Source organism: Malaclemys terrapin, chromosome 16 (assembly GCF_027887155.1).
Source record: "Malaclemys terrapin pileata isolate rMalTer1 chromosome 16, rMalTer1.hap1, whole genome shotgun sequence".
NCBI lineage: Eukaryota > Metazoa > Chordata > Testudines > Emydidae > Malaclemys > Malaclemys terrapin.
Window position 1 is genome coordinate 27115043 of NC_071520.1, and position 24854 is coordinate 27139896.

General features: G+C 44.8%; 2 protein-coding genes across 14 annotated transcripts in view; both read right to left on the reverse strand.

Moving 5' to 3' along the window:
- VPS33A (VPS33A core subunit of CORVET and HOPS complexes) lies at positions 1-16059 on the reverse strand. The gene is made up of 13 exons (XM_054006657.1): positions 15921-16059; positions 14030-14095; positions 13388-13515; positions 12430-12619; positions 10455-10571; positions 9088-9262; positions 8265-8458; positions 3819-3945; positions 3506-3573; positions 1914-2051; positions 1211-1348; positions 888-1056; positions 1-408 (listed from the first exon to the last, which is right to left on the reverse strand). Exons 1-13 carry the CDS (start codon positions 16020-16022, stop codon positions 215-217), a joined length of 1806 nt encoding a protein of 601 aa, XP_053862632.1. The 5' UTR covers positions 16023-16059; the 3' UTR covers positions 1-214.
- Positions 16060-20628: 4569 nt separating this feature from the next.
- The window catches only part of CLIP1 (CAP-Gly domain containing linker protein 1), a 121952-nt gene continuing 117726 nt past the window's right edge, over positions 20629-24854 (reverse strand). For all 13 annotated transcript variants that reach the window (XM_054006159.1, XM_054006171.1, XM_054006166.1 and 10 more), the window contains 2 exons: positions 23258-23379; positions 20629-22456 (listed from right to left, as the gene is read on the reverse strand). In XM_054006159.1, coding sequence (XP_053862134.1) covers positions 22234-22456; positions 23258-23379 — 345 coding nt within the window. In that variant the 3' untranslated portion in view covers positions 20629-22233. The remainder of the gene's footprint in view (positions 22457-23257; positions 23380-24854) is intronic.

The window sequence follows — 24854 nt, forward strand, 5'->3', positions numbered from 1 at the left end:
CAGCTCTAATACTGGTTTTTATTTCCTCATATTCCTCTCTCTGGCAGAGTCACGCGATTATTAGGGAAGTTCCGTATGTAACAGAAATAGAACAGAGAGCAGAGTGCAGCCACTGCATGCACTGGTGCAAACGTGATTTCATGTTCTCCAGCTGCAGTCGTTTCTGAAGGCCCAATGCCGGCCTTAAGCATTTGACTGGATCTTTACATAGCTTCTAAAAAGGTGGGGGCTCCAGTTTCTCCATCAGGGATTTGATCCAGTTTGTGCCATTGATTAGTTTAGTGGTGGCAATGACATATTCTGTGCCTCCGTCTTCCATCTGAGAAAGAAACCTCAGTGCAGCAATTTCAGCGTACGTCACGCCTCCCAGAAAGAACACCAAAGTTACTCTGTTTTCTCCCTGTTGACCTGAACATTTAGAGAGAGAGTTACAAACGGGACTGGTGCTGAAAGGACAGTTTTATTCTGAACTTACCCTAGGGTCACACTGAAGCACAGATTTCAGTCAAATTACTAAGTGATATGGAGCTGTGGATAGAGCACTGAATGGGTTTTATTTCTGGCTCTGCCAGTGACCTTAGGCAAGTCACTACCTCTCTGTGGCTCAGTTTCCCTATTGTAAAATGGAGATAATACCTCCTTTGTAAATACTATGAGATTTACTGATGAAAAGGGCTATACATTACAAGAGCTAGGAATTATTTCTACCACCTTAGGGCAACGCTCAAAGGCAGCTCTCTGTACTGAAGCTGGGAAGATAATATACCAAGAATTACTAATCAAATGAACTGTACAGATGGATGCTATCAGTCACTACATCAGACTCTGTAAGTGAATTTAACAGGAGAACTGTCCCAGACTAATCAAGTTACTCCAAAGAAGCTTACGCTTTTTTTGAAGGCCAGTAGGTAACTGCTGCCTCTCTTCAAAGTGGGGTCCTGGGAGCATCTTTAAAACTTCTTCTATGCTACGCCAGCCTGGGCGAGCGAGCAGCTGTGCCAGACGCACACTTAATGGAGCATAGCCACTGTACACGTATGAAATATCATTTGGATTCTGTAGGAGGGAAATGAACAGCAGTGGAGTTTTCTACTGAAAAGTGACACTTCAGCATATTAAAATCCATGCAAATGTACAAGCTGTCCCCCCCCGCCCCCATCTGTGTCCATCTTCCAGCTGGTCTGCCTATTGATAGAAGTATTCAGTTTACCTGTTCATTAACATCGTCCATCCACAGCCGCATGGTTTTCCTGATTGTTGGGTAGTTGTTTCTACTGCTTGTCTGAAGTTTTAAGAGTCCAGCCTTTTCCAGATTGTTTAAGGTCAATATATGTTCATAGCCGTAAGTCTGTAACATGAGGATTTTGCCTTTACTGTAGTACTGTCATTTATGCATCAAGAGCAAGTTCTTAAACATCACCTGGTTTCATTTCTAACACTAGACACTAACCAAACAACTGAATGAAGTTTGAACTCTATAGACAAGACACTGTCAAGGTTTGCAAGACAATGGCAGACATTTTAAATAGTGAATTCAATTAAACACTGATTTTAGGGACACGGTTTCAAAACAACTCATAGGGGAACAAGTGAGAGTGTGTAAAGTTAAAATGAACGTTTACAAATGCCTTTTTGCAGACAGAAAGCATGACTGTGGGCCAAAACAAAATGATATGCATGTTTTAAATATGTTTAAATATATTTCACAGTTAAAAAATTAAAAAAAAACAGGATAGTGATTAAACACGTGTAGGCCTTGATCTTGTGACGTTTTACACATGTGAATAGTCCTATTTAACTGAATAGGATCACTCATGTAAGCACAGATATGTATGGTGTGCAAATCTTTCCAAGATTGAGGCCTTAATTTGCAAGGAATATCCACATTATTAGTTAAACAATTCTAGCCTGACCTGGAGAATCTCTCGTTTATAATGGTCCAACACCTTCTGCTTCAGTCCACTATTACACACGGACTGCAGGCAAACCAGCCTTAATATCTTGATCAGTGGATGTTTTTGAGCAATGCAATCTTCAGTGTAATTGTTGACCTATAAAGAAACAGACATCCAAGCGGTCGACCAAAATCCTAGGTTAGGATTTTAACAGAGCTGAAAAGAAAAGCTGGTTTTGCTTTGAATGGCAAAGCGAAGATAATGTTCTCGGAAGATGCTTTTACCGCCTTGTCCATCACGATGGGAAGGGATCACAGCAGCTACATAAGCAGCTTAGATATTTGCAAAATAGCTTTGTAGCATTGGTGGTTCCAATTAACATGCCTTGTAAATGGTGTTAACAATGGGTATCTATGATCCTATTGGATACACTGGAAGTGTTTTGCAAACTCTCATCCTGGATTCCCCACCCACCCCTGTATCATTAGAGCACTATACAAGTCAAAGCGCAGAGCACTGAGGCGGTGTCAACAGTTGCCAGTGCTGCACTATATGCAGCAGAACCACAGCATTGGAACGGTGACCTTCGTCTCCCCGTGCCTGACAGAAAATGCAGGATAGCAACTGTCGCCCAGCCACACCAAGAGACAGACAGGAGGCCACGGAGGCAGTTTAATTAGGTTGTAACTTGATTCACTTTAATGTCCAGGAGAATCTGACAAATTGTACAATGCAGGGAGGAGGGGATGGGCTCCCCGCTGATGCAGATGTCGGAGCCCCCTATACTCAGCTCCCATAAAGGATATTTTCCTTCTGATCCTTTCCCAATCCAATTGATCTGATAAGTCTATCCCTTCCATAGCGAGTACCTGCACTGGACATCTGCTACAAGTTTTACATATAAGTTGCGACATGATAACCTAACCCTCTATTCCACCCCCTCGGTCCTCTGATCAGCTGTGTGGAAGGTGAAAACAAAACAAAACAAAAAAACCACACCATGCCTTGGCCAATCTGGCAGTGAGGGGAAATTCCTTGCCAGCCCCCCCAGAAAAGAGGCAACTAGAGTAATGGCCACAGTGTTTCAAAAGCAAACCTGGTCCTAGTCAAAGTACATTGATAAGTAGGTAGGTGGGAGCTTCCAGCCAGATCCTCAGAAAGAGGCCCTTGTCTTGGCTACGTGGGGTATAAATACCTCTCCCAGTCAGCAGGAAGGGCAATACAATTATCTTGGCCTGGCACCAACTGGATCCTGCCCTCCCTGTCCATCGCTGTAAGTTTTCCTCCTTTTTGGCCCTGTTACAAGGGAGCCCATAAAGGGGCAAAGCCCCTTTTCGTCCAACTCGCCAGACCAAGACACACTTATAAAAAGCCTACTTAAATTGTGCCCTCTGCATCCTAAGTGGTATGCACCACTTGGAAAGAACGTCTCCAAAAAGGCACAAGGAACACACTAAAGGTTTTCAAGACTGGCATCAAATCAGAGTCAGCCATTGTCTAGGTTTCTCTGTATTAACACCCCCCCCCCCCAACCTTTTTGATAGGTGTTCTAGGAGACTGTAGTTAGAAGATAAAAATCATGTAAAGGCAAGATCTTACTCGCCACCCACCTTGTCAGTGTCTATTCCTGACATGAACTCTTGTTCCACTGTTAAATTATCAAAGAAATCTTCTGATGCTAAAAAACAAACAAACAAAAAAACAAAAACAAAAAAAAGGGCAATAAATTAGTAAGTTGGTACTTAAACATAAGGATCAGTTTATCTGTGTATTAAATGGCATCAGCAGAGTTGCCCAAATATAAATAAGGCCAGTATTTTGCTTCTGGTGTCTGAATTTTTTATGAAATCAGCAAAGTTGTATCTTTGGCTGCAAGACAAACACAAGATCAACTATAGGTGGAATACTGAAAAGGATACTTACTAGTAATGTCTTTGATTAGCTCTGCAATTGAGGTATGGTTTGCTAGAGAACTTCTTGCTGCCTGCATGTGTGGCAGTTGTGAAACGAACTGCTTGATCTCCCCAACTGTTTTAGCATGGTGTCTTTCCTAAAAAGACAGCAATTATAGTTTAGAGCTTATTCATTACAATAATCAACGTCTGCTAAATCATTTAATCAAAAGGTGTGTTTCTGTCTGTTTAGTTCTGTACTATGTTCATTACTTTAAGAAAAATGGAAAGTAGTGAGCTTCATTACACAATATTGTAATTTTGCAACACTGATCAGTTACCTTCAGTAACATCTGACCTTTCAGACAGACAGCGTTTACAAAAATATATTGTTTCCTAGAACAACACTGTTCATCAGTTTATAAAGCTGTTGTGTAAATGCACCATGAGAAAAAAAACCATTGGCATCAGAGTGATATCTTATTTTACAAGAGAGGCGGCTAACCACATTTCTCTGTGCAATTACATTAAAATAGTACAGCATCTTGCACTCCTACTATGCCTTCCATCCAAGGATCCCCAAATACTTCTCAAATGTTCGTTAAGCAAGCCTCAATTGCCCTCTGAGGTTGGAAAGTATTACTATCCCCATTTCACAGATAGGGAGTCTGAGGCCCACAAAAAGTGAAGTTTTATTTCCTTTGGTAGATGAGAGGAGTGGCTGCTGATCCTCCACACAAATACATCTAGTAGTATCATGAGATTCAAGATCTTATCATTAAGTGTCACTGGACTTGAGATGCAGTCACTGTGACATACTATTTCAAGAGCATAGACACTGTAGCTGCCCTGCAGGGAGTTAAATCCCTAGGATAAGGTAACACAGTATATATTAAACCAATTTTACAAAATTCTACTGACCCATTTACTCGGGTGGGTCTTTTTTTTTTTTTTGACAGGCATGTAAAATATTAGCTTAAATTCTTATCTTTATTCCTGTCAAATATAAGGAGAATCCTTGGAGAAAGCAGAAAGAAAAGGAGATTGCAGATGTCTCACTGCTCTCCTTAGTTCTAGTTTAGAAGAGATTGAAAATCTTATGCAACAGTTTCAAACGTTTCAGGGATCTGCAATTTGCAAAGCGCTGCCTTAAACACTTTAAAAGCTACATTTGAAGGGCTGTAAAGGGAAGAGGCAAAGGAAACCACAAAGATGGGACCCGGGTTGAAAGATATTACAATATTCTATCAATGGGTAGTAGAGAGTATAAAACTTCACGTTCATTAGAGAGCTGGACAAGATGGCGTAAGGAGGCAGGTTTAGTGGTTAAAGCAGGGACTGGGTCAGAAATATGGGGCATTCTGGTGCTGGTACTGCCACTACCACTAACTTGTTGCCTGACTGATGGTTAACCATGTTTTCCAGCTTCACCATGCTTCAGTTTCCCCACCTGCAAAACAGGGAGAACACACCTCTCTTGCAGGGTGTAAGACTTAACTAGCATTTGTGAAGCTCTCAGCTCCTGAGATGAAAGCTGTCAGAGAAGCGTGAAGTGTTTGGCGCACCCTGAGGAAGGGGAACAGAGAGAGCATTTTCCCCTCTCTCCAAAACTGAATAGCAGCCTATTTATTTTGAAACAACTTTTAAAATAAGTCCCAATCGTTAAAGTCTGCCCCAAGCAATCTAGAAAACCTGGTCTGATGAAGCACAGACCTCTATGAATTCTCTAATCCGAACAATCCGGACATTTGTGTTTCACCCAGTCAACCTATTCACATCTTGTCACAACGAATACAAAAGGAAGCTTTCTAAAAAGTTATCTTGACTAAAATGTAAACTATACAAATGGGCAAGTACAGGCAGGAGAGTGATAATGAAGTCTGCAATTTACAAGCCCTTCGCTGCCAAAGTACTGCTGTTTCATTATCACCTATTACATCTGACAATCTCTCATCCCTTACCTCCCTTCCAGTGTGAAGTATTTTAATCTTTGGGAGCTTCCAACATGAATACGCCAGTAAGGGTCTATTACTGCAAGTCAAACCTGAATGCACAATTTAGATTGATATATGGTACATCTAACTGGCCTTAAGATTGGCAGAAATGATTAAAAGCAGAGGGAAGGAACACAAAACTATTAACTCACTGTCAACACAGCAGGTCACACAGTTAAGCACGGCCTGACTTCTTTTGTTTCCTTGTTTTGCGTGTGTATTTGTTTTTAAAAGCGGGGGGCAGAGGGAGGGAAGAAGAGTGTTCAATTCCACAGCTAATGGGCAACAGCTGACAGGCCAACTGGAGTCTCACTGTTGGTAAACTGCACACCTGTAATAGGTGCCAATTGGCTAAGAGGCAACTAGTGTCTATTAGTCCTTAGCCATGTACACTCTTATTATTGTGTATTTGACTGTGGCAGCAGCTAGAAGCTGTCAGGATCCCATTGTTGTGTGTACAAAATCTAGCACAAAGATGGCCCAGTCCCAAAGAGCTTGCAGTTGAAGAAATCCTTAAACCAGCATAAGCGCCTCCCATGCTCTAGCCAGTCCTCCACTGGTCTTGTGCCCCACTCCTCCAATTGCTATTTCTTTGGTTTTCCTAAAGGAGGGAGGATGATCCAGTCACTCAGATTCAATTCCCTGCTAGGTCTCCGACTTTCTGTGGGACTGTGACACCTGTACCCCGTGTTCACCACTTGTACATGGTTAGGATATCTTTTGTGCAAAGTATGCCTCACCCAGTTGAAATGTGTGAAACAAACAGCATGTAAAATTATGAAATTTTGCTATATGATTGATTGTTACTGAAACATGTTGTGCTTCTGGGTAACATCCACAAACGAATTTCTCAGAGACAGACACCCTAGCACGCCAAAGTACTAAGGAGTCATTACCGGCTTAATCGGACATTCTCCAGTGGTGGTGGTGGGGGAGTTGTAAACAAGAAATTTACAATTCATCTGAAGGACAGTTTGGAGCTCACGTATGCAATGGAACTTCCTGGCCCCATGACTCAGCAAGGATTTTTTCAGTGGAAAGGGTTGGGGGTATAAGAAGGGGAGAAAAGTATCCCTAGCATCCGAAGAAGTGGGCTGTAGTCCACGAAAGCTTATGCTCTAATAAATTTGTTAGTCTCTAAGGTGCCACAAGTACTCCTGTTCTTCTCCTAGCCACCCTTTCCATCTCTCTGCTGCTGAGAGCAACAACTCTGAAAGAACTGAACAAAGCGGGGGAGCGGTCCCAGGCCAACCTGTGAAATGTATTGCAGCACATAGTGAGACAGACCTTTTGCTTTTTAGCCTATTAATTCCTAAACTTTACCGAGGCTAACTGGTGTTTATCCTTTTATTTCTTTTGTAACCAATTCTGATTTCTAGGTGACAAGTGATAAGACCTATCTTCCTCTAGTTAATAAACTTGTTTTACTGTTTTATTTAAACCAGTGTGTTTTGTTGAATTACTTGGGAATCTCTACTTAAGGGTCAACAAGCCTGGTGTGTAATTACCCATTGTTGGCGTGATGAATTATCTATGAGCATGTCCAGTCCAGTGGGCTACTAAGCAGTACAAGACGCACATATCTGGGGAGCAAGGCTTGGGCGGAGGGATATGCAGGTGTGGCCCTGTGTGTAATTCATGGATGGCTGGGCTTAGCAGTCACATGTTCAGCTGGGAGGGACTTTGCCTGCTGGTGGCAGAGTGAGCAGAGCCTGCACACGCTGCTGTTCATCAGGAAAGGAGTATAAAAAGCATCCCAGGCTGGACAGCTAAGGGGTCACAGCAGTCTAGCGGTTCAGACTGCACTTTGCCGAAAGTCACTGTGACATTCCCCAAGTCACTTAGGGTGAAATCCTGTTGCCACTGAAGTCAAAGGAAGTTTTGTCAGTGACTTCAATAGGGCCAGGATTTCACTCTTTGTGGCTCAGTTCCCCCATCTGTACAATGGGGATAACAGCATTGTCCTACTTCCCAGGGGTGCTGTGAGGATAAACACACTCCAGATTTTGAGGTGTGCAAATACTATGATAAATATTAAGTCTGATTTCGATTGTAAGCTCTTTTGGGCAGGGATAAGTCTTTATTTCTGGTATTTTTATGAAGCACCTGGCATGCTGGGTGGTGCTATAAAGTTAATAATAATGAGGCTTTAGATTAGTTTAAGATGCTTAAGCTACTTTAAGACCCTAAAGAGTTTTAAAGTGGAGATGAGCTCAAGCCAAAACCTGGAATCTGAACCACCACTAACTATGGGACAGTCTGGATCCCATGTGATCAGTTTACTGAAAACTACTAGGGAAGTAAAATGCCAAAGGCTACATTCATGTAATATTAAGGTTAGGCATTGGAAGGGGTATTAGTGGATCGTAGCCTTGTTTCATGCTCAAATCTGCAGAGCAGTCAGACCCAACTCTCCACCTAGAAGGAGCAGACTGCCCAGATGACATGCGACTGGGCGGTACAGTGGTGTACACGTCCTTTACCTCAAAGGCTGCAGATATGATTTTGGCTTTCTTGCTTAGCACCGACCCCACAGCGTTGAAGTTCTTGTCTCGAATTTCAGCATACAGCTCCTCGGCAGAATTCAGCTGAAGCTTCTTCGGTTCCGTGGGGAGATCCTTGCCACCCTCACCCTGCTTCTTAGGAGCAAACTTTTCAGGAGGGAGTTTCACATAAGCTACCAACACAGCAAGAAAAGAAATGAAAAAATTAGAGCTCAAACCCCAGTACTTAAACTGACCAACCCACCAACACCTTTCCCCAAGCAAGAGGCAGCCCTAGCTTAGTGTAAACACCCATACTACAACTTGGAAGAAATGTTACTACAGACAAGATGATTTCCCCTAATTCGAAAGGGCAGAAATTCCTACTAGCTATATGTAAACAAAGAGGCCTATACAGAGATCTAGATAGGACCAGAGAGATGCCTTCTGCTCACCCTCATCAATACATTAGGTGGAAGTTACCAGCTCCACGAGCTTCTGGCCCTACAGTTTTCATGATCCCATGAAAAGTGCCCTGGGATCACTAATGTCCATGTACAGCTGACATCCCACGGACTCACACATAGCGAAGAACATTGTGCTCAATTCCTCTTCTTGGGAAGGATGAAGCACTGAGCTCACCTTGTTGGGATTGAAACCAGGGTTTCAAATTACCTCAGGCAACTAAGCCACCCCTTTGTAGGTTCAGCTAAATTATTCTCACCTTCATCCCAAATTCCACTTGGCACCTGCACTTTATTCTAGCACTCAGGAATTTTATTCTACTCCACTAGTTTCACGGTCCATGTTTTGCGGCACTTACTATTTTGAATTCCATATATTTCATCAATAAGGCCTTCGTATGTAAGCTGAGTAGCTAGAGGTGACAACAGGTCTACATTGCGGTCAAGCAACAAGAGAGTATCAAAGACGGGAAATATTGAGTTCTGGCCTCCAGGGAACTCTCGCTTCATCCTGATCATCATGTTAGCCACATGCTGGAAATAAAATATTTGGTTCGTTATGGCTCAGAGCATGAAGGGTGACTATGATAACTAGCTTTAGAGACATATGATGTACAAAGACAGGGAAAGAAGCGCATGTTTAAGAAGTAAACGGGAGGAGAGGCAAGCTATGTAACTGGTACAAATGGAGGAAGGGCCATTAAGAAACAAACCAAACTATTCTACGACAAAACTTGCTAGTTTAGTCTGACAGAATGGTCACAGAACCTGAACTCTGCATTCAGTTCCAGATGCCTCCTTACCGAAAGAGGTATTTATGAACTGCACGGAGTTCAGAGAAGAACAAAAATGATCTGGTAAGAGGGACTGAATTATGGGGAGAGAGCAAAAGGACACAACACACGTAACTTGACTAAGTGATGAATAAAGATGAAGGTATATAAACCCTTTAGCTATCAGTTAACCTCCTTGGTTAACTCCGAGGAGGGAGGGGAATTATTTAGAGTGGTTAAGAGAGTCTAACTAGTAGAAAAGGGATGAAGTTAGGTCAAATATCAAGGAATCTTCTTGACAGTGAAATCTATTGTCTGTGGAACTGTCTCCCATGGGAAGGCGTGCAAGCCCAACTGCTTGGGATATTTAAATTAAATTACACAAAGCACTAAAGAGGTACAGCAGACAACATTCATGCATTGGTCAGGGTCAATAGGTCTTTATCAACTCTAATTTACTCCTAGATTCATGGACTTTAAGTCAGAAGGGACCATCGCGATCATGTAGTCTGACCTCCTGCACACTGCAGGCCACAGAACCTCACCCACAAATTGCTGTGATTCCAACAGCATAGTGTTCATGAAAACCAAGCGAACAGGACAAACTCCAGTGAAATACAGACATACATAACACCACCACATGTCAGCCTCTCAGCAGCCAGCTGACTTTCACCGGGGAGGGGGAGAAGATATCTGGGCAGGCAAAAAGAACGGTAGGGAACATACTTATAAACACGTTCCTTTAGGGGAGCGGGGCTCGTGACAGTAAAACCTGCAGTGACAGATTGACTGGGAATTGTTTCAACCAATAGGAGCCCAAGCAGCAAAACGCAGCTCACGACCCACAGTATCAATAAACCCAACACACATTAGCAGCAGCTACAAAAACAACCACCACCAAAAACAAAAGGATTTATCGTCTTAGAAACACAGATGTTTTAAATTTGTTTTACCCGTGCACAATCCCCCTTCCCGAAGATCTGTGGGATAGTTCCATAGAGCGCCTGTAAGGTCATCAGCCCCTTGGCTGCATGGTACAGACTTGTCTGGTCATTCTCCAAGTAACACTCCTAAATGACAGGGAAAGGAAGGTTACAGAAACGGAGGATATTTAATTAGCCTGATCTTAAAAGTAGAACCTGGCTGAATTGGAAGGCTTAAAGGATTACTAAAAGGATACAGAGCCTTTCACCTTCAGATCACTGGTTCAAATCTGGCCCAAGTCTCAGTCATCCAAAGTCATTACTTGCTATTGCTAACGGCTGCTCAGCGAGCACTGGGATACCAGTTTGTGCTTCAGTGCAGGCCCCAGCGGACAAGCACGCAGGTCACAAAACCATCATTATAGTCAGCACTAGCTGTCAGACTGAAGGGTTGTCTGTATGAACAGCGAGTGCACAACGAGCTGGGGTGTAAATCTACCCCACACTAACCTGCTGCGCACCAACTGTCCATAAGGACCCTGTTACCACGCACTAAAAGTTCCCCGGTGAGCTTTGATCTACCTCACTTTCAAAGCTAGTGCGCAGTAGATTTAGTCCCCAGCTTGCCCTGCACCAATTGTTTGTATATACAAGCCCACAGCCGACATTCCAGGAGTGAACGAACTATGGAGACTAAGCTAGGCCTTCCTGCCCTTCTACATGTGGTCAGGGTTGAGGACTCTTTCCCCGCCTCCGTCCCTCCCGCCCCCCTATACATGTTCTGTGGTTAAATAGGACAGTGAGCTCCAGCAATGCCAACTAGGGAGGTTTCCAGCACTAAACTCACTTTAAAAAGTGAGTCAGAACATGAAAGTGATTGATACAGCTCAGCATGCTATTTAACCGTCCTTACAGTCCACACAGAGCATTGCCGTGCAGGCTGGTTGTTTAGAGACATGCACAGAACAAACAAAAATTCAGTTTGTGAGAAAAAATGACCCTGAGATTAAGCCCAGCGCCCTCCTCCACAGAGGAGAGAGACCTTAACAGTGAGAAGAATTCAAGAGGAGGGGGACGATTATAGCTGGTGCCTGGAACTACGAGTAGTTTGATTACTCCTCCTGGACAAACTGCTGTTGTGACACACCAGCCGGCAGTCCAGCAACAGGACTGCAAAGCAGCAACTTTCACGTGTGCCAGCAACAAGGGGAGCTGGATTCACAAGCAGCACAACTCCGCATCCTGGGGCTCTATCTGCTCAGAGCGATTAGAGTTAATAACGACTATTGGGGAACTGTTATGAGATCAAAGCCGTTATTTTCGAAGTCTCTAGCCAATGTGTTGCTCCGAATTTAATGCAGCAGAGTAACAGAGCTGAAACAACAAATCTCTTTCCTGTGACTTGGTCAATTAGAAAATGTGTCACCAAGCTGGCAAGTTTTATCATGTCCGGACATCCTCTCTGCTGCTCACACAGGGATAGATTCAACACACTAACAAGGGGAGATGGCTAAAGAAAGCCTCACACGGACTTAATGGCACTATGTGTGATATGCTGGCAATGCAGGATATATACCCAGCACTGTTGCCCATCTTAAAACAAGTGTTAAGTCTTTGTACTGCTCTGGGGTGACACACCCTAACAATTACAATTTACCCTTCTGTAGCATATTTGACACAGGAAGCTTCAAGTTCTTTATAAAGATTAGTTATTTAAGCCTCATAAATCCTGTTCACACAAGTATTACCCCATTATACAGATGGGAAAACTGACACAGCCTGGTGAAGCGATCGGTCCTCAGGTGCATCGTGGCATTCAGAAACAGACCGCAGGAGTTCTGACTCCCAATCCACTGTTCTACTAGAGTCCGACCACATTTGCTCTGTAACTCCTTTTATTGCCCTGTGGCTAGTTGGTCTGAAAAGTGCTTTGAGATCCTTGGATGACGGATGCAACACAAACATGCAAAGTATCTTTTTCCTCAAGGCATAAATCAGCACTTACTTTAAATGCACTTTCAGACTCCATGGATAGCAAGTCTCCATCAAACGGAATGAGGTCCAAACTGTACTGTTCTCTATGAATGAAGGATCCCAGAACGCCCTGATCCTTCAGCCGTTGCTCGCACAATAGGCTGCGACGGGGCACAAATAAGATGTGGAAGTCCCTCAGCGGAGAGCGAACTCTGTCTTCACTGGAAGAGAATGAGCTTAAGTTGTCATAAGCACGATCACTGTAACACAGTATATACTGACCTCGGTTACTCAGATCAGCAATACAGAAGACAAAGGAGCACTGAATGGAAGCAAGACAAAGTTCCTGATTGATACTTTCAAGTACCTTATAAATAAAGGCAACCCTACTCACAGCCTTTTATTTTGGAATATTTTGTACAAATCGACACTCTTACAGTGAAGGGCATGGCTCAATAGTTAAGCAGTAGGTCTGTAGGCTAAGCAGCTCAGTAATACTTATGCTGCCCAGAGCTACAGGTTCAAATCCCAAGCAGGGCTGACTTGGCCTTTACCTTTTGCAGTTGACTGTGGGTGGATCTTACAAACAAGAACTATCTGCTCTGATGAACATGAATGGTTCCAGGGCAATTAAAAAAAACTGAGTAGAGATTTTTCCTGGTGTCCTTAACCAAAATTTTCCCCCTCTCCATCCTGTTGCTATGCACCTGCTTCCAATCCTCCAACCCCAGGAATGATGGCAATTCAGTGATGCTGCAAGTATGGGCCAATTCTGATCCCCGTCATGCCAAGTTGCGTAGCAGTTTCACACTGAAGTGAAAGATTTATTATTAGTGAGTGGGCTGAAATCTGCCCAATTTATTTCACTCATAACTTACATCTGGTATGAACCTGGGGGTAAAGGGGGGAGAAAAAAAAACATTAATCCCACTGCACCACCACAGCTCTGGGAAGCAGCTGTTGTCTTTCCACTGAAACACCAACTGTACCTGAGCACATTTTCAGCAATTATATCCATTAACTCTAGCCTGGGCCTGACAAAGAAAATAATATTCTTGACATCAGCTGGGGGCAGACGGCCCGCCTTGAGGGTGAACATCTTCTCCACCTCATGTTCCTATGAGGAGACAAAAACGGTATTCAATCAAGGTATTCAACTCCTGTTATTTTGAAAACTGGTTTCAGAAAGGGCCACATCAGCTGAAATTGATCTGCTAGTTGTTACTGTGACGCCTTATCCAAGGATAGCAACATGGATTTCATCTTCAATTTCCATATGCTGATTATGTAAATTATTAGTTTACTGCATTACACCACCATTAAAGATGGAGGTTCTGCACATCTGGTCTGTGGGAGGCGAGTTGGCAGAAGAGCAGTAAGTGATATTCCAAAAGACAGAGTCTGTTCTTGAAGCACATTTTTATTTCTCTGCTATAAGGCAACAATCTAAGACTGGCAAACCACGGTGACAGCATTGGACAGTAAGAATTAGGGTTTGAAAGGCAAAAATTAGGACAGTTTACAGAAATTGTGCTAACAGTCTCTAGAGGCCATTATGAGACTGAGGGTTCAAATAGCTTTTGAGAGTCTGAGTATTAATAAGCACAACATGAAGGCCATGTAGGGCTTACCTTTAAAAGTGAGTATTGTGCAATTAATCCAAAGGGTCCTGTGAGGTACTCATCCCACACTATTGCCTAGGAAGAAAAAAAAAGCCACTGAGAAAAGTCAGTTGCCACAAAGAGGAAAGAAAATCCTGTTGAAGGTGAGCTGCCCTCAGAAGCTCAAACATTTGCTTTCTGAGAAAGTGCGGATTTTAAAAGACAGTCATGAATTAATGGGCGAATGTCAACAACCCTTTGCTCATCTCTAGTCCCTTTCATCAGAGGAGCACAACGTGCTTCATATATGCTAATTAAACCTCCCAAGAGATTTTTACTGAATAGGAAAACCATTCAGCCTTGCATCAGTGAGTCTAGCAAAGAGGAAAGGAATTGGGATGGCTGGACTCTGGGGCAAATTTGGTGCAGCTGCATTGACTATTCTGAAGACAGTGGAGTTCCACTCGGTGCAAGTACAAAACCTGACCCAGTGTCATGGTCAGCCGGTTTAGCAGGGCACCTGGTAAGAGCATTAAGTGAGCTTTCTACTTGCCCTAGTGAAGACACGTCAAAGGCAAAATTTCCTGTGCAGTGACTGGTACATGCTGGGCTCTGCCTGCCTTTCCCCACAGAGGTGGCTACATTTTAATGATGCTGCACAGCATGGACATGGTTTGCGAAGCTGCCAAGAGTCAGCAGGCCAAGCTCTTGTAACCATTTGTCATGACCTCTTTAGCCATTGCCCAGCATGGCTGCTTTTCACTAAACTCCTGTTCTTCATGTACCACAACTCCACTCTTACCTGACTCTACCCTCACGGCCGCCTCCTCCCTCTGCCTCTCCCTATCTGTCCTCCGCTAACTCCACCTACCACTCCCTCCCAGAACCTCCTGAACTCATCTGGCCTACAGAGCAGTCCAGATGCCACAACCACACACCCTGCACGGTCTTCTGACTGTACTTGAGGCCTACAGGGCAGGGACTCATTTGCTTGGCACATTCGGACCATAGGACAGCACAGCACTGGGGCCAGCCATACACAATGACTCAGTTTCAAGTCTGAGTTTGCAAAGTGTTTTGGGATAATTTATTATCACCCTTGAGTAGGCCTGTGCAGTGATGTTGCCAGGGGCTCCCGAGGCTCTTCATTCCAGGGGTCCCTAGGGCGCACAGGGTCTCAAAGAAGCAGCTGGGCTGTTCCTAACATCTCTTCCTCTGCATGGAAGTGTTAGTCCCATGTGAATGTGAGTGACAGAGAAAGGAATATTCCCTATTTTAGTTTGGATGTGTTTCCATAGGGGATGTTTGGATGGGGCTAGCTAAGGTCTAGAGCCCATGAGGCAAGGTGCATTTACTGGACGTCTGAAGTGCCTGGAGATGCTGAGATAGAAGGGCCTGGAAAGAGTGTCAATTGTTATTGCTAGGCTGTTTATCAGGGAAAATATCTGCAGACCAGGAAGGCCCGTTTGGCATCTCAGGGCAGGGCCACCCCCTCCCAGGTTGTCAAAACTACAGACTAGGGCCGGGATGAGAAGAGGAGTCACTTCCCCAGCTCCTGAGAAGAGCCCAAAAGGATCATAGCACTGCCGATGGGGAAAGAGACCCGAGCACCCCATGATGCTCTCAAAACTACAGTCCAGGGGAGAGACATGGCACCCGCCCCCCAGCAGGAGAAATACCCCCGTGAGTCTTGGAGTCAGAGCTCAAATCGAGAGGAGGTAAAGTAGGGGGCGGCCCCCGAGCCGGGGGGGGGAGGGGGGAGGGAGAGGGGGCGGTCCCGCAGGGGTCTCGGAGCCGGTGGGGGGGGGGGCAGTTATTGGGGAGGCGCCGGGGGGGGGGGGAGGGGACTATCCCAGAGACAGCAACTTAGGCCCCCGGGGAGGGGGCGCTTGGCCGGGCCGGGCCGGGCCGGGCCCCTCACCTTGGAGCCCGCGCACTTGTCCAGGAACTCGCGCAGCTCCCTGCGCCCGGCCTCCCGCAGCGCCGTCAGGTTCACCCGGCCCGAGCTCAGGTGCGCCGCCATCCCCCGCCAGGCCCGGCCGATCACATGACAGCCCCGATCACGTGACTCAGTGAGGCTCTCCATCTCCCCGCTCAGGCCCCGCCTCCTGGAGCCCCAGGAGGATCCCAGCGGCCCCACCCCCCCACTCGGGCCCGGCTATAACGGCGGCCCCGCGCGCCGGGAGGGGGAGCGCAGTCACGTGATCCCAGGGACGGGGCGGGTGCCGGACCGTTACCCGCGCAGCGTGTTCTGCCCCGGGACATTCAATGAGCTGCGACGAGAGGGGAGCTGGGTGCTGGGATAACGGCCGCTGCCCGGGGGGGGGGGGGCACTGGGGTAACAGCCCCAGGAGGATATTGGGGTAACGGCCGCTGCCCGGGGGGGGGCACTGGGGTAACATCACCTGCCCCGGGGGGGTGGGGTCCTGGGGTAACAGTCCCAGGGGGGATATTGGGGTAACGGCCGCTGCCCGGGGGGGGGCACTGGGGTAACATCACCTGCCCCGGGGGGGTGGGGTTCAGGGGTAACAGCCCCAGGGGGGAGGGGTTGTTACTGCACTCTCTAGCGTAGGGCTGGTCTGTGCCACCAAGGCCCCATCAGCTAAGAGTGTGAGTCAAAGCCCAGCCCGAGCCTAGGGCGGGCAAAACATTGTAGACGCGGGGGTCTGCTCCCCGCTACAAAGGTAAGTCACTGCTTATGGGGTGTTACTAAGGTGACCTAAACCCCCCTGTCACCATCGCTAGGGCGACTGAAGACTCTCTAGTGTAGAAAGACGCAGTTACACTGTAACTGGGGAAACCTGCCTTTGTTTGGAGGATTGGTATAAGCGCTACCACCACATTACCGACAGTAACTCCTCACCGAACGGTGTAGTTCTGTTCCTGAAAAATGCAACTTTAAGTGAAATGATGTTCAGCGAATCCAATTTCCCCCTAAGAATTAATGTAAAGAGGGGAGATAGCATGGCCGACAGAGATACACCCTGAGTGTATGTGAGAGAGAAAGAGATGTGCATTGCCCCTTTAAGTATGCTGACCCCACTGTAAGTACATTGCCTTTTTAAGTAGATCAGCAAGTTGAGACAGCAGCTGCTACTAGTAAGTTACCTCGGTCATGAGCCCTGTCGTGTTCCCCCCCCCCCCCCCCCCCCCCGCTCTGTGAAGATGGTGTAAGTGGGGGGGGGCAGGAGCTGGGGGGGAGAGGACACCCTGACATTAGCCTCCCTCATCTTCCCCCCCTCCCCCCATATAGCAAGCAGGAGGCTCCCGGGAGCAGCTCCAAGGCAGGGGGCTGGAGCAGTACATGGCAGTAGGGGGAGGGACAGCTGAACTGCCAGCAATTGATAGCTGCCCCACAGGAAACTTAGAGGAGCAGGGAGCTGATAGGGGGGCTGCTGGTCCACGCTGGTTCCAAGCCCCCACCAGCTAGCTCCACTGGGCTGCTCTTTCTGCAAGCAGTGGACAAAGCAGGCAGCTGCCAAACAACGTTATAAGGGAGCATTGCACAACGTTAAACAAGCCTCTTCTCTAATTGATTAGCAACAAAACAATGTTAACTGAGACGACTTTAAGGGAGGAGTTACTGTATTGCCGGTATAAACTGTGTCTGCACAAGGACAATTATACCAGCAAACCCATTTCAATGAAGACAAGGTCCTGTTAACATTTAAAAAAAAATCACACCCCAATATCTAACAAATTTCCATTGCTGGAGGTTAACTTCATTGGACATGGAGAACAATTGATCATCATCCTCTTTAAACCAGTTCTTAGACTTATCTGGTCTCCCCTCAGTCTTCTTTTCTGAAGATTAAACATGTCCAGTTTTTTTTTAACCTTTCCTCACAGGGCAGGTTTCTGGAGGAGGAGAGTGGCTCCAGCTAAGAGCATTGCCTAGAAGATTCTCAAATGTCCCATCTTAACTTGCTTAGAGGAGGGCCCCCTTGTGCCAAATAACTTACATGTGACCATAAGTCTCAGTTGCACATGACCCCTCATCTTCTGTCCCTGTCAGCCAGGTCTTCCTCTGCTAGGGTCTTCAGTTGTGGGAGCCTAAAGTTAGGCACCTAAATAGAGGTGGCTGAGTTAGCAAGCAGCACAGTTCCTGTTGGATTAAGGGCCTGACATTAGCCTCCATGTTTTAAAACACTGGCTCTAGCTCTTAACTGACCCTTTCATTCTGACATGCCATTAATGGCAACTATCAGAAACTGCTTCCTTGAGAAAAGCATTGCAGTAGTGCTCAAGATGCTACAGGCTAGTGATACTCAGACAGTGGTTCAGGAGTCAAATTAGCAATCAGCCTTACCCAATAGAGCCACGGTAGTGTGAATTCATTGTTTCATTTACTATTTGAGATATATATATAAAAAACATTCTCACAGCAAAGTGACTGACCAAGTATGATTTTATCAACTACAATTGGTTAATAACATAGTAAAAGCCTCTTGATTGGTTAATAATTAAATTACAGTGTTTTAATATGTGCTGCAAAGACCTGCAGGAGACGCATGTTAATAACGGAGATATATCCTATCTCATAGAACTGGAAGTAGGGTTACTATATGTCTGGATTTTCCCGGACATGTCCGGCTTTTTGGTGCTCAAATCCCCGTCCCGGGGAATTGCCAAAAAGCCGAACATATCCGGGAAAATGCCGGCATCCCTGCCCCGGTCCCCTGCTTACCTAAGCGGCTCCGGCAGGCTGCGAGCTGCAGGCGGATTCCCCCGCTGTGGCAGCGGCTGCTGCTTCCCCCAGACCCCTCAGCTCTGCAGCTGAAGAGCCGAGCTGCCCAAGCGCTACCGGCTTCACGGTTTGCCGGGCAGCCCCCAGACCTCCAGACCCTGCGCCCCGGGCCGGGCGCTTCCCCAGCGCAGTCAGAGCCTGGGAGGGGAAGCGCCCGGCTGGGGCGCAGGGTTTGGAGATCTGGGGGCTGCCCGGCAAACCGTGAAGCCGGTAGCACTCAGGCAGCCCTTTTTGCGTGGCTGGGAGGGAGGAGGAGGGGGAATGCGGGGCGCTCAGGGCAGGGCCGGCTTGGACTTTTTTGCCGCCGCAGGCAAAAAAGCATCCTGCTGCCCCCCCGGCGGGGAGTGCAGCCATGGCCCCGCTCTCCCCGGCCGGCCAGAGCTCCGGGGGGAGAGCGGTGAGCCCGGCCGCGGCCCCACTCTCCCCGGCCGACCGGAGCGCCAGGGGAGGGCGGCGAGCCCACTGCAGCTCCACTCTCCCCAGGTGAGCGCCGCCCCCCTCCAGATGAAAGCACATGCTTGGAGGGCTGGTGCCTGGAGCCAGCCCTGGGTAAGGGGAAGGAGCGGAGTTGGGGCGGGGCCAGGGCCCCATGAAGTGTCCTCTTTTTAAAAACTTTTAGTATGGTAACCCTACTGGAAGGGACCTTGAAAGGTCATCAAGTCCAGCCCCCTGCCTTCACTAGCAGGACCAAGTACTGATTTTGCCCCAGATCCTTAAGTGGCCCCCTCAAAGACTGAACTCAAGCCTGGGTTTAGCAGGCTAATGCTCAAACCACTGAGCTATCCCTCCCCCATTGAAGAGCCACTTGCGGCTCTCGAGCCTCAGTCTGAGTATCGCTGTTCTAGGCCTTTTGACAACTCCTTCTACTCAAGCATGCTTCTTTGCACCCCTCTCCACCCAATCTCTCTCTCAGCTGACCAGGCAGTAGCCACACCCCTTTATTCTTGCTGCCTTGCCCCATCCTGTCCGGGTTCGTTACTGCCCCAAAGCTCATCAAGTAAAAATACACCAGGACAGCATGTTTTACAATCCTGCTGTATTCTAGAGTGAATTTCCTGACAAGTGGGAATTGTTTTCATGGCACAGTTTCCCTCTGCAATAGCAGAAGCTTTGGCACAATCCATGGTGAATGTTTAGCTATTGACCAACAACTTTCAAACCTCCCCTACACCAGGTAGACAAGGAAATGACCCAGATGTCATCGATGGGGAAATGCCTTTGAGAGTGTACAAATCTGTCAGGATACCGTGGTAGCTGTACTAAGTTAATCATTATTTGTATGGCAGTAGTGCAGAGAGGCCCTGATCAGAGCTCCAATGTGCCAGGCATTGTACAAATACAGCACCTGCCCCAGTGTTTAAATCCACATCAGAGACTGTTGTCACTGGAATTTAAAAATATATATATAATATGTAAACATTTCTATTAAAGTTGTTTTGCAAATTATTTTTTAGAAAGCCTAAATTGACCTGAGTACCCATTTGAATGTAAATCCGCTATACATTTTGGAAGCTTCACTGCCCCCTTTTGACATTCCAAAACACATCTTCCTTGAATGACAAGTAAATCTCAGACAGCCTTTCTACATTAAAAATAAATAGGTTCTAGAACACAGGTTGTTTGGGGCCCCAGCAACCCAAATGGAAATTTTCTTACTCAATCCCTTCCTTTCTAGTAGAATAATCCCACACAATCCATAATGGATGGGCTTTTTCCCTGTGGGATTTGGAGGTACAGGGATGTAGCCAGGGCTCTGGGAACATCACACATCACTCCCAGTCACTAGAAAAGTTCTTCCATTTATCTATTTCTTTTTGATTTCTAAATAATAAGAAGGGCCCCTGCACAGTCTCTGAGCAATAGCAAGAATGCAAGACAAAGGTGACGAGAATAACCATTTATTAAAGGAGATACAGTACACTCAATTCTTTAAATTAATACTGATTTCCCTGCTTTTGTTCCTATTACTAGAATACATTCGTTACCCCCAATTTAAAATTATTACAGATTGACTTTATATCATGTGCCAGATACTTGGTTGATAATCTTGAGAAAAATACATCAAAGGTTTATATACAGTTATATAAAAGAGTAAACCCTATACTGTATATTGTACAGGTAGCAGGGAAGATACAGTATAGTTTCAGTCCTTTTTACATATGCTAGAAGACATTCAAAAGAAGATAGATTTAAACCATCTGAATAAGTGATTTAGGGTCTGATGGGTCCACCCTGGCTCATGTTGAGTGTTTTCTTACTATGTGAGCAGCCCCTCTGAAACTAATGTAAGTGTCTGTGTAATAAGGTACATCTCAACATTAGTACGAGTGACACAAGCTAGACCACGTTGTGTTCTGATGGTTTAGATTTCTTCATTCCTTGTTATGTTTTTGCTTATAAGAAAATCCACAATTATTAATGTTGAATTTTCCATGTTACATTCATCTGAAAATAAAATAAAAACCAGGGAAACCGTATCATGAAATAGTTAGCATAGATGCTTCATTTCCTATGAACTTTACTGAAAACCTGCTAGAGGATACAAGTGTGCTGAAAGATTTTTTTCACAGGAAACACATTAATAAAAATCTCCCAATACTGAGGTGGTTTTATATTTTTAAGTCAACAAATGAAGTAGTCATGTTGTACTGTTTATCCCATAAACAGGTCCTGTGATGACTGCTAATAAAAATTTAAAAACGTGAATGAGAAGACATGTTTTTTCCAAAATATATTTTTTAATATATATATATGTATATATACACACACACACACTGTATAGGAGCTGAAATAATGCAAAAAATGGATGTCACATAAATGGTAGTAAGTGTGCACAGCATACAGGTTTTTAAAAATTCCCCACAGTAGCTTATGTTTTCTTACCTGCTTCATGATTTTATAAATTTCATAGTGTAGTCCAATGGAAAGAAACGCACTACGTATATATGTAGTGCACAGAGCTCATGTTCTTTGATCAAGAGCACAGTAAAATAGTTAACGAGTAGATGAAAATAAAGATGAAATATTTCTCAACTCATTCCAGTGTCAAAAGCTTAAAAAAATCTAAATATACAAATGCAGCCTTAAAATGTCTTAGTGCAAATATGAAAATTAACAGCATAATTTTAAGGTCTTTAAATAAGCTATAACATAACTATAATACTTTGTTCCTATAAATTTTTCCTATAGATAAATTTAATGGCATAGGGGACATTTCTTGTTAGAAATTGTTGATACCCAGAATTTGGGAATAAATGACAAAAAGTAATTATTAAATAATTTATTTATACTTCACTTTAGTTTATTAAAGGGGGGGAATAAGATCTTTATGAATGGAAGATCAAAATATCTATAGGTTTGAAACCGAGGATGTGTGTGTCAAGAATCACTGTCCCTTTTCCTGATGTCTGTACACACAAATGCTGGTGGGGTAAACTGTCGAATTAGTGCATACAAATAAAGTTTGTTTTCCTGGCTTTGTATTGTATTAGAAGGTCTCGTCGTCATTGCAATTGGTTGTCCAGTGCCCGAACACCTCACAGATTTCACAATAGGGGCGCTCTTCTTTTCTGCTGCCATGATAAGTCGAATGGGGAGGGTCATCGGATGCCTGTGCCTGAGTTGGACAGTCTTCAGTTTCATGGAGATCAAAGCAGTCGCAAATATCACAGAAGAGGCGAGGTTTTTTCTTTGACTGATTTTCATCCTCGCTGCAAGATCAAAATTGGTATAGGTTAGGGTGGATATTCTCTTAAAGGAGAACAAACCCAAAGGACATTATTATAAACTTCCACCAAAAAAACAAAACAAAACAAAACCAAAAAAAAACCACATTTTTTTTTAAAATAAAAGTTTATAACAACATCCAATGCTGTTAAAACCAAGGCATATATCAGTGGATCACAAGCAGTGAAGAGAATCATGGGGGGGGAGGGGGGCAAAGCTGGATTCCCCCATAGCCCTGCAGTTACTCAGATCCTCACATGGTGATAATACCCACTCTAGCCATTAAACAAAGGATTCATTACATTTTGAAATCTACACAAATACACATCCACTATTTCAAAGGCATTTGTATGAAGTGGTAAAAATAGTTTCTTTTTTCATTGATACAGGGGATACACCACCACCATTATTTAAAAAAATGCTGAGCTCTGCACTGGTTCCTCCACATTTGCATTCAGATATCAGCTTCTAGGAGTAGAGTGTGTTTTCCTAATTTGTAGCGGGCCAGGGTCACTGTTGGGAATTGATAACCAGGACCTGCTGATGTTTGTTTCAGAGCTGCAGAGAAACAGCATGTGCTATCAGCTAGAAGTTAGAGATGGACCAGAAAAAGTCTGGATCCAGCCACCCCACAGATATGGGCAAGTCACGTTTGCATTTCATGGCTCAGGTCTCTCTCTGTTGGCAGTCAGGCTGACCTGCTGCAGCTGCACAGGCTGACAGAAGTGATTTATAGTGGAATCAGCACAACATAAACCAAACACCTTTTCTTTTAATATTAATACCTGTCATAATTGTTTATCTCCTCATTGCCATTGAGAGCTGCTTCAGACATCATTTCCACCTTCAACTTTAATTCTTCATTTTTCCTTTGAAGATCCACTATTACTGAATTCAGGAAGTCAATCTGGGAGATTTAGAACAAAGAGTAACATATTTAGAACCAAAAGACATTCCGAAGCTTTAGGATTACACTTGTACAGAAAACATCAGCAAAAATTAGACTGCATTACCAATATGCAGCACAGAAATGGTGGTTGAATGTCACAGAAAGGAGCTGTTCGCTTTTACCATTAAAATAGTCACGCTATGAAAAATACATTAAGGGATGGAGGGCTTTCAAACCAAGAAAATATTTCAAGCATCTCTGAGTTGTGTGAATTCTGACCAGCAACTAACAATGGTTCACCCAACAGCTGGCCAGTCTGAAACACGATGGTGGGCTTCCAGTGGATAAGTGACCACATTGCAGAACTATTACCACATCAGGCGTTCCTGCTGACAGCTTCAGCAGAGTCCCAAAGGGCTTGTCCCTAGATCAACCCCTCTCCAGAAGGTGTCTTAAATGTATTGGTAGGGCCAGGGGAGCAGCTCAAGGGAAGCCTCCACTACATAGGCCTGTGCTGTATCTGTTAGGTGGCTAAAACAGAACGTTTTCCAGTGTTGTCCCTCAGAATCTGAGGAGAAGACTGAGGCAAGGAACAAATTCACCATTGACAATCCAGGAAAAAAAAAAGTAAACTGGATCAGAACATGCTGATCTGCTCTACATTTGATAATCTCACTGTGCCAGGATGTCTTTGATCACAAACATAATGGAAACATGAATGGTATTTGTTTCTCCATTCTCACCCACCAAAGCACCCAACATGTCCCCATTCACCCCTCCATTAAATGGAACTGTACATTACCTCCTAATTATGTAACAGCGTGAGAGACTAATGCCGTATCTATTAGCGTTCATCTAATCATGGTAATAAACTGAGGATGGGGGACAGCTACACAGACAATGTTACCATCATTCCTTTAATGCATTTTTATGAAGAAATTTAAAGATTTTGATAAGAATTATGCAGCTTGGCTGCATATAGTGTATCAAAATTTCATCTTTTTCTTTTAACCTGACTTATTAGTGAGGCACTAACAAGTGAATGGGCCCTAAATGGGCAATGGAATAATACAGGGCATGCATTATCTCTGAACTTGGGCCCCCCAAAGGCAGTCTGAACCCCCAGACCAGACTGCAGACATTTACAGCATTCTGATAAAAGACCATATGAGTTTTCCCATAGCTGAATAGAAAGCAGCTAAGTGAGCTAAGCAATACACAGCAAATTAATGCAGCGAATAAAAAAGCGTAGAAAGCAGAAACAAACCATATGCTGATTGGAGGAAAATGTTGCCAGCAACGGATGAAAGCAAGGGACACGAAGAGAAAAAAAAACAGAAAAAGAAACCAGAGGTTAGAATGTTAATGACACTGCTTCTAATCTATACACACACTATGTTACTAGGAAACAGATTGGTATTCCCCATTCCAGGACTTTAACTTGTAACCAAATAAACATACAATCATAGAAGATTAGGGTTGGAAGATATCTC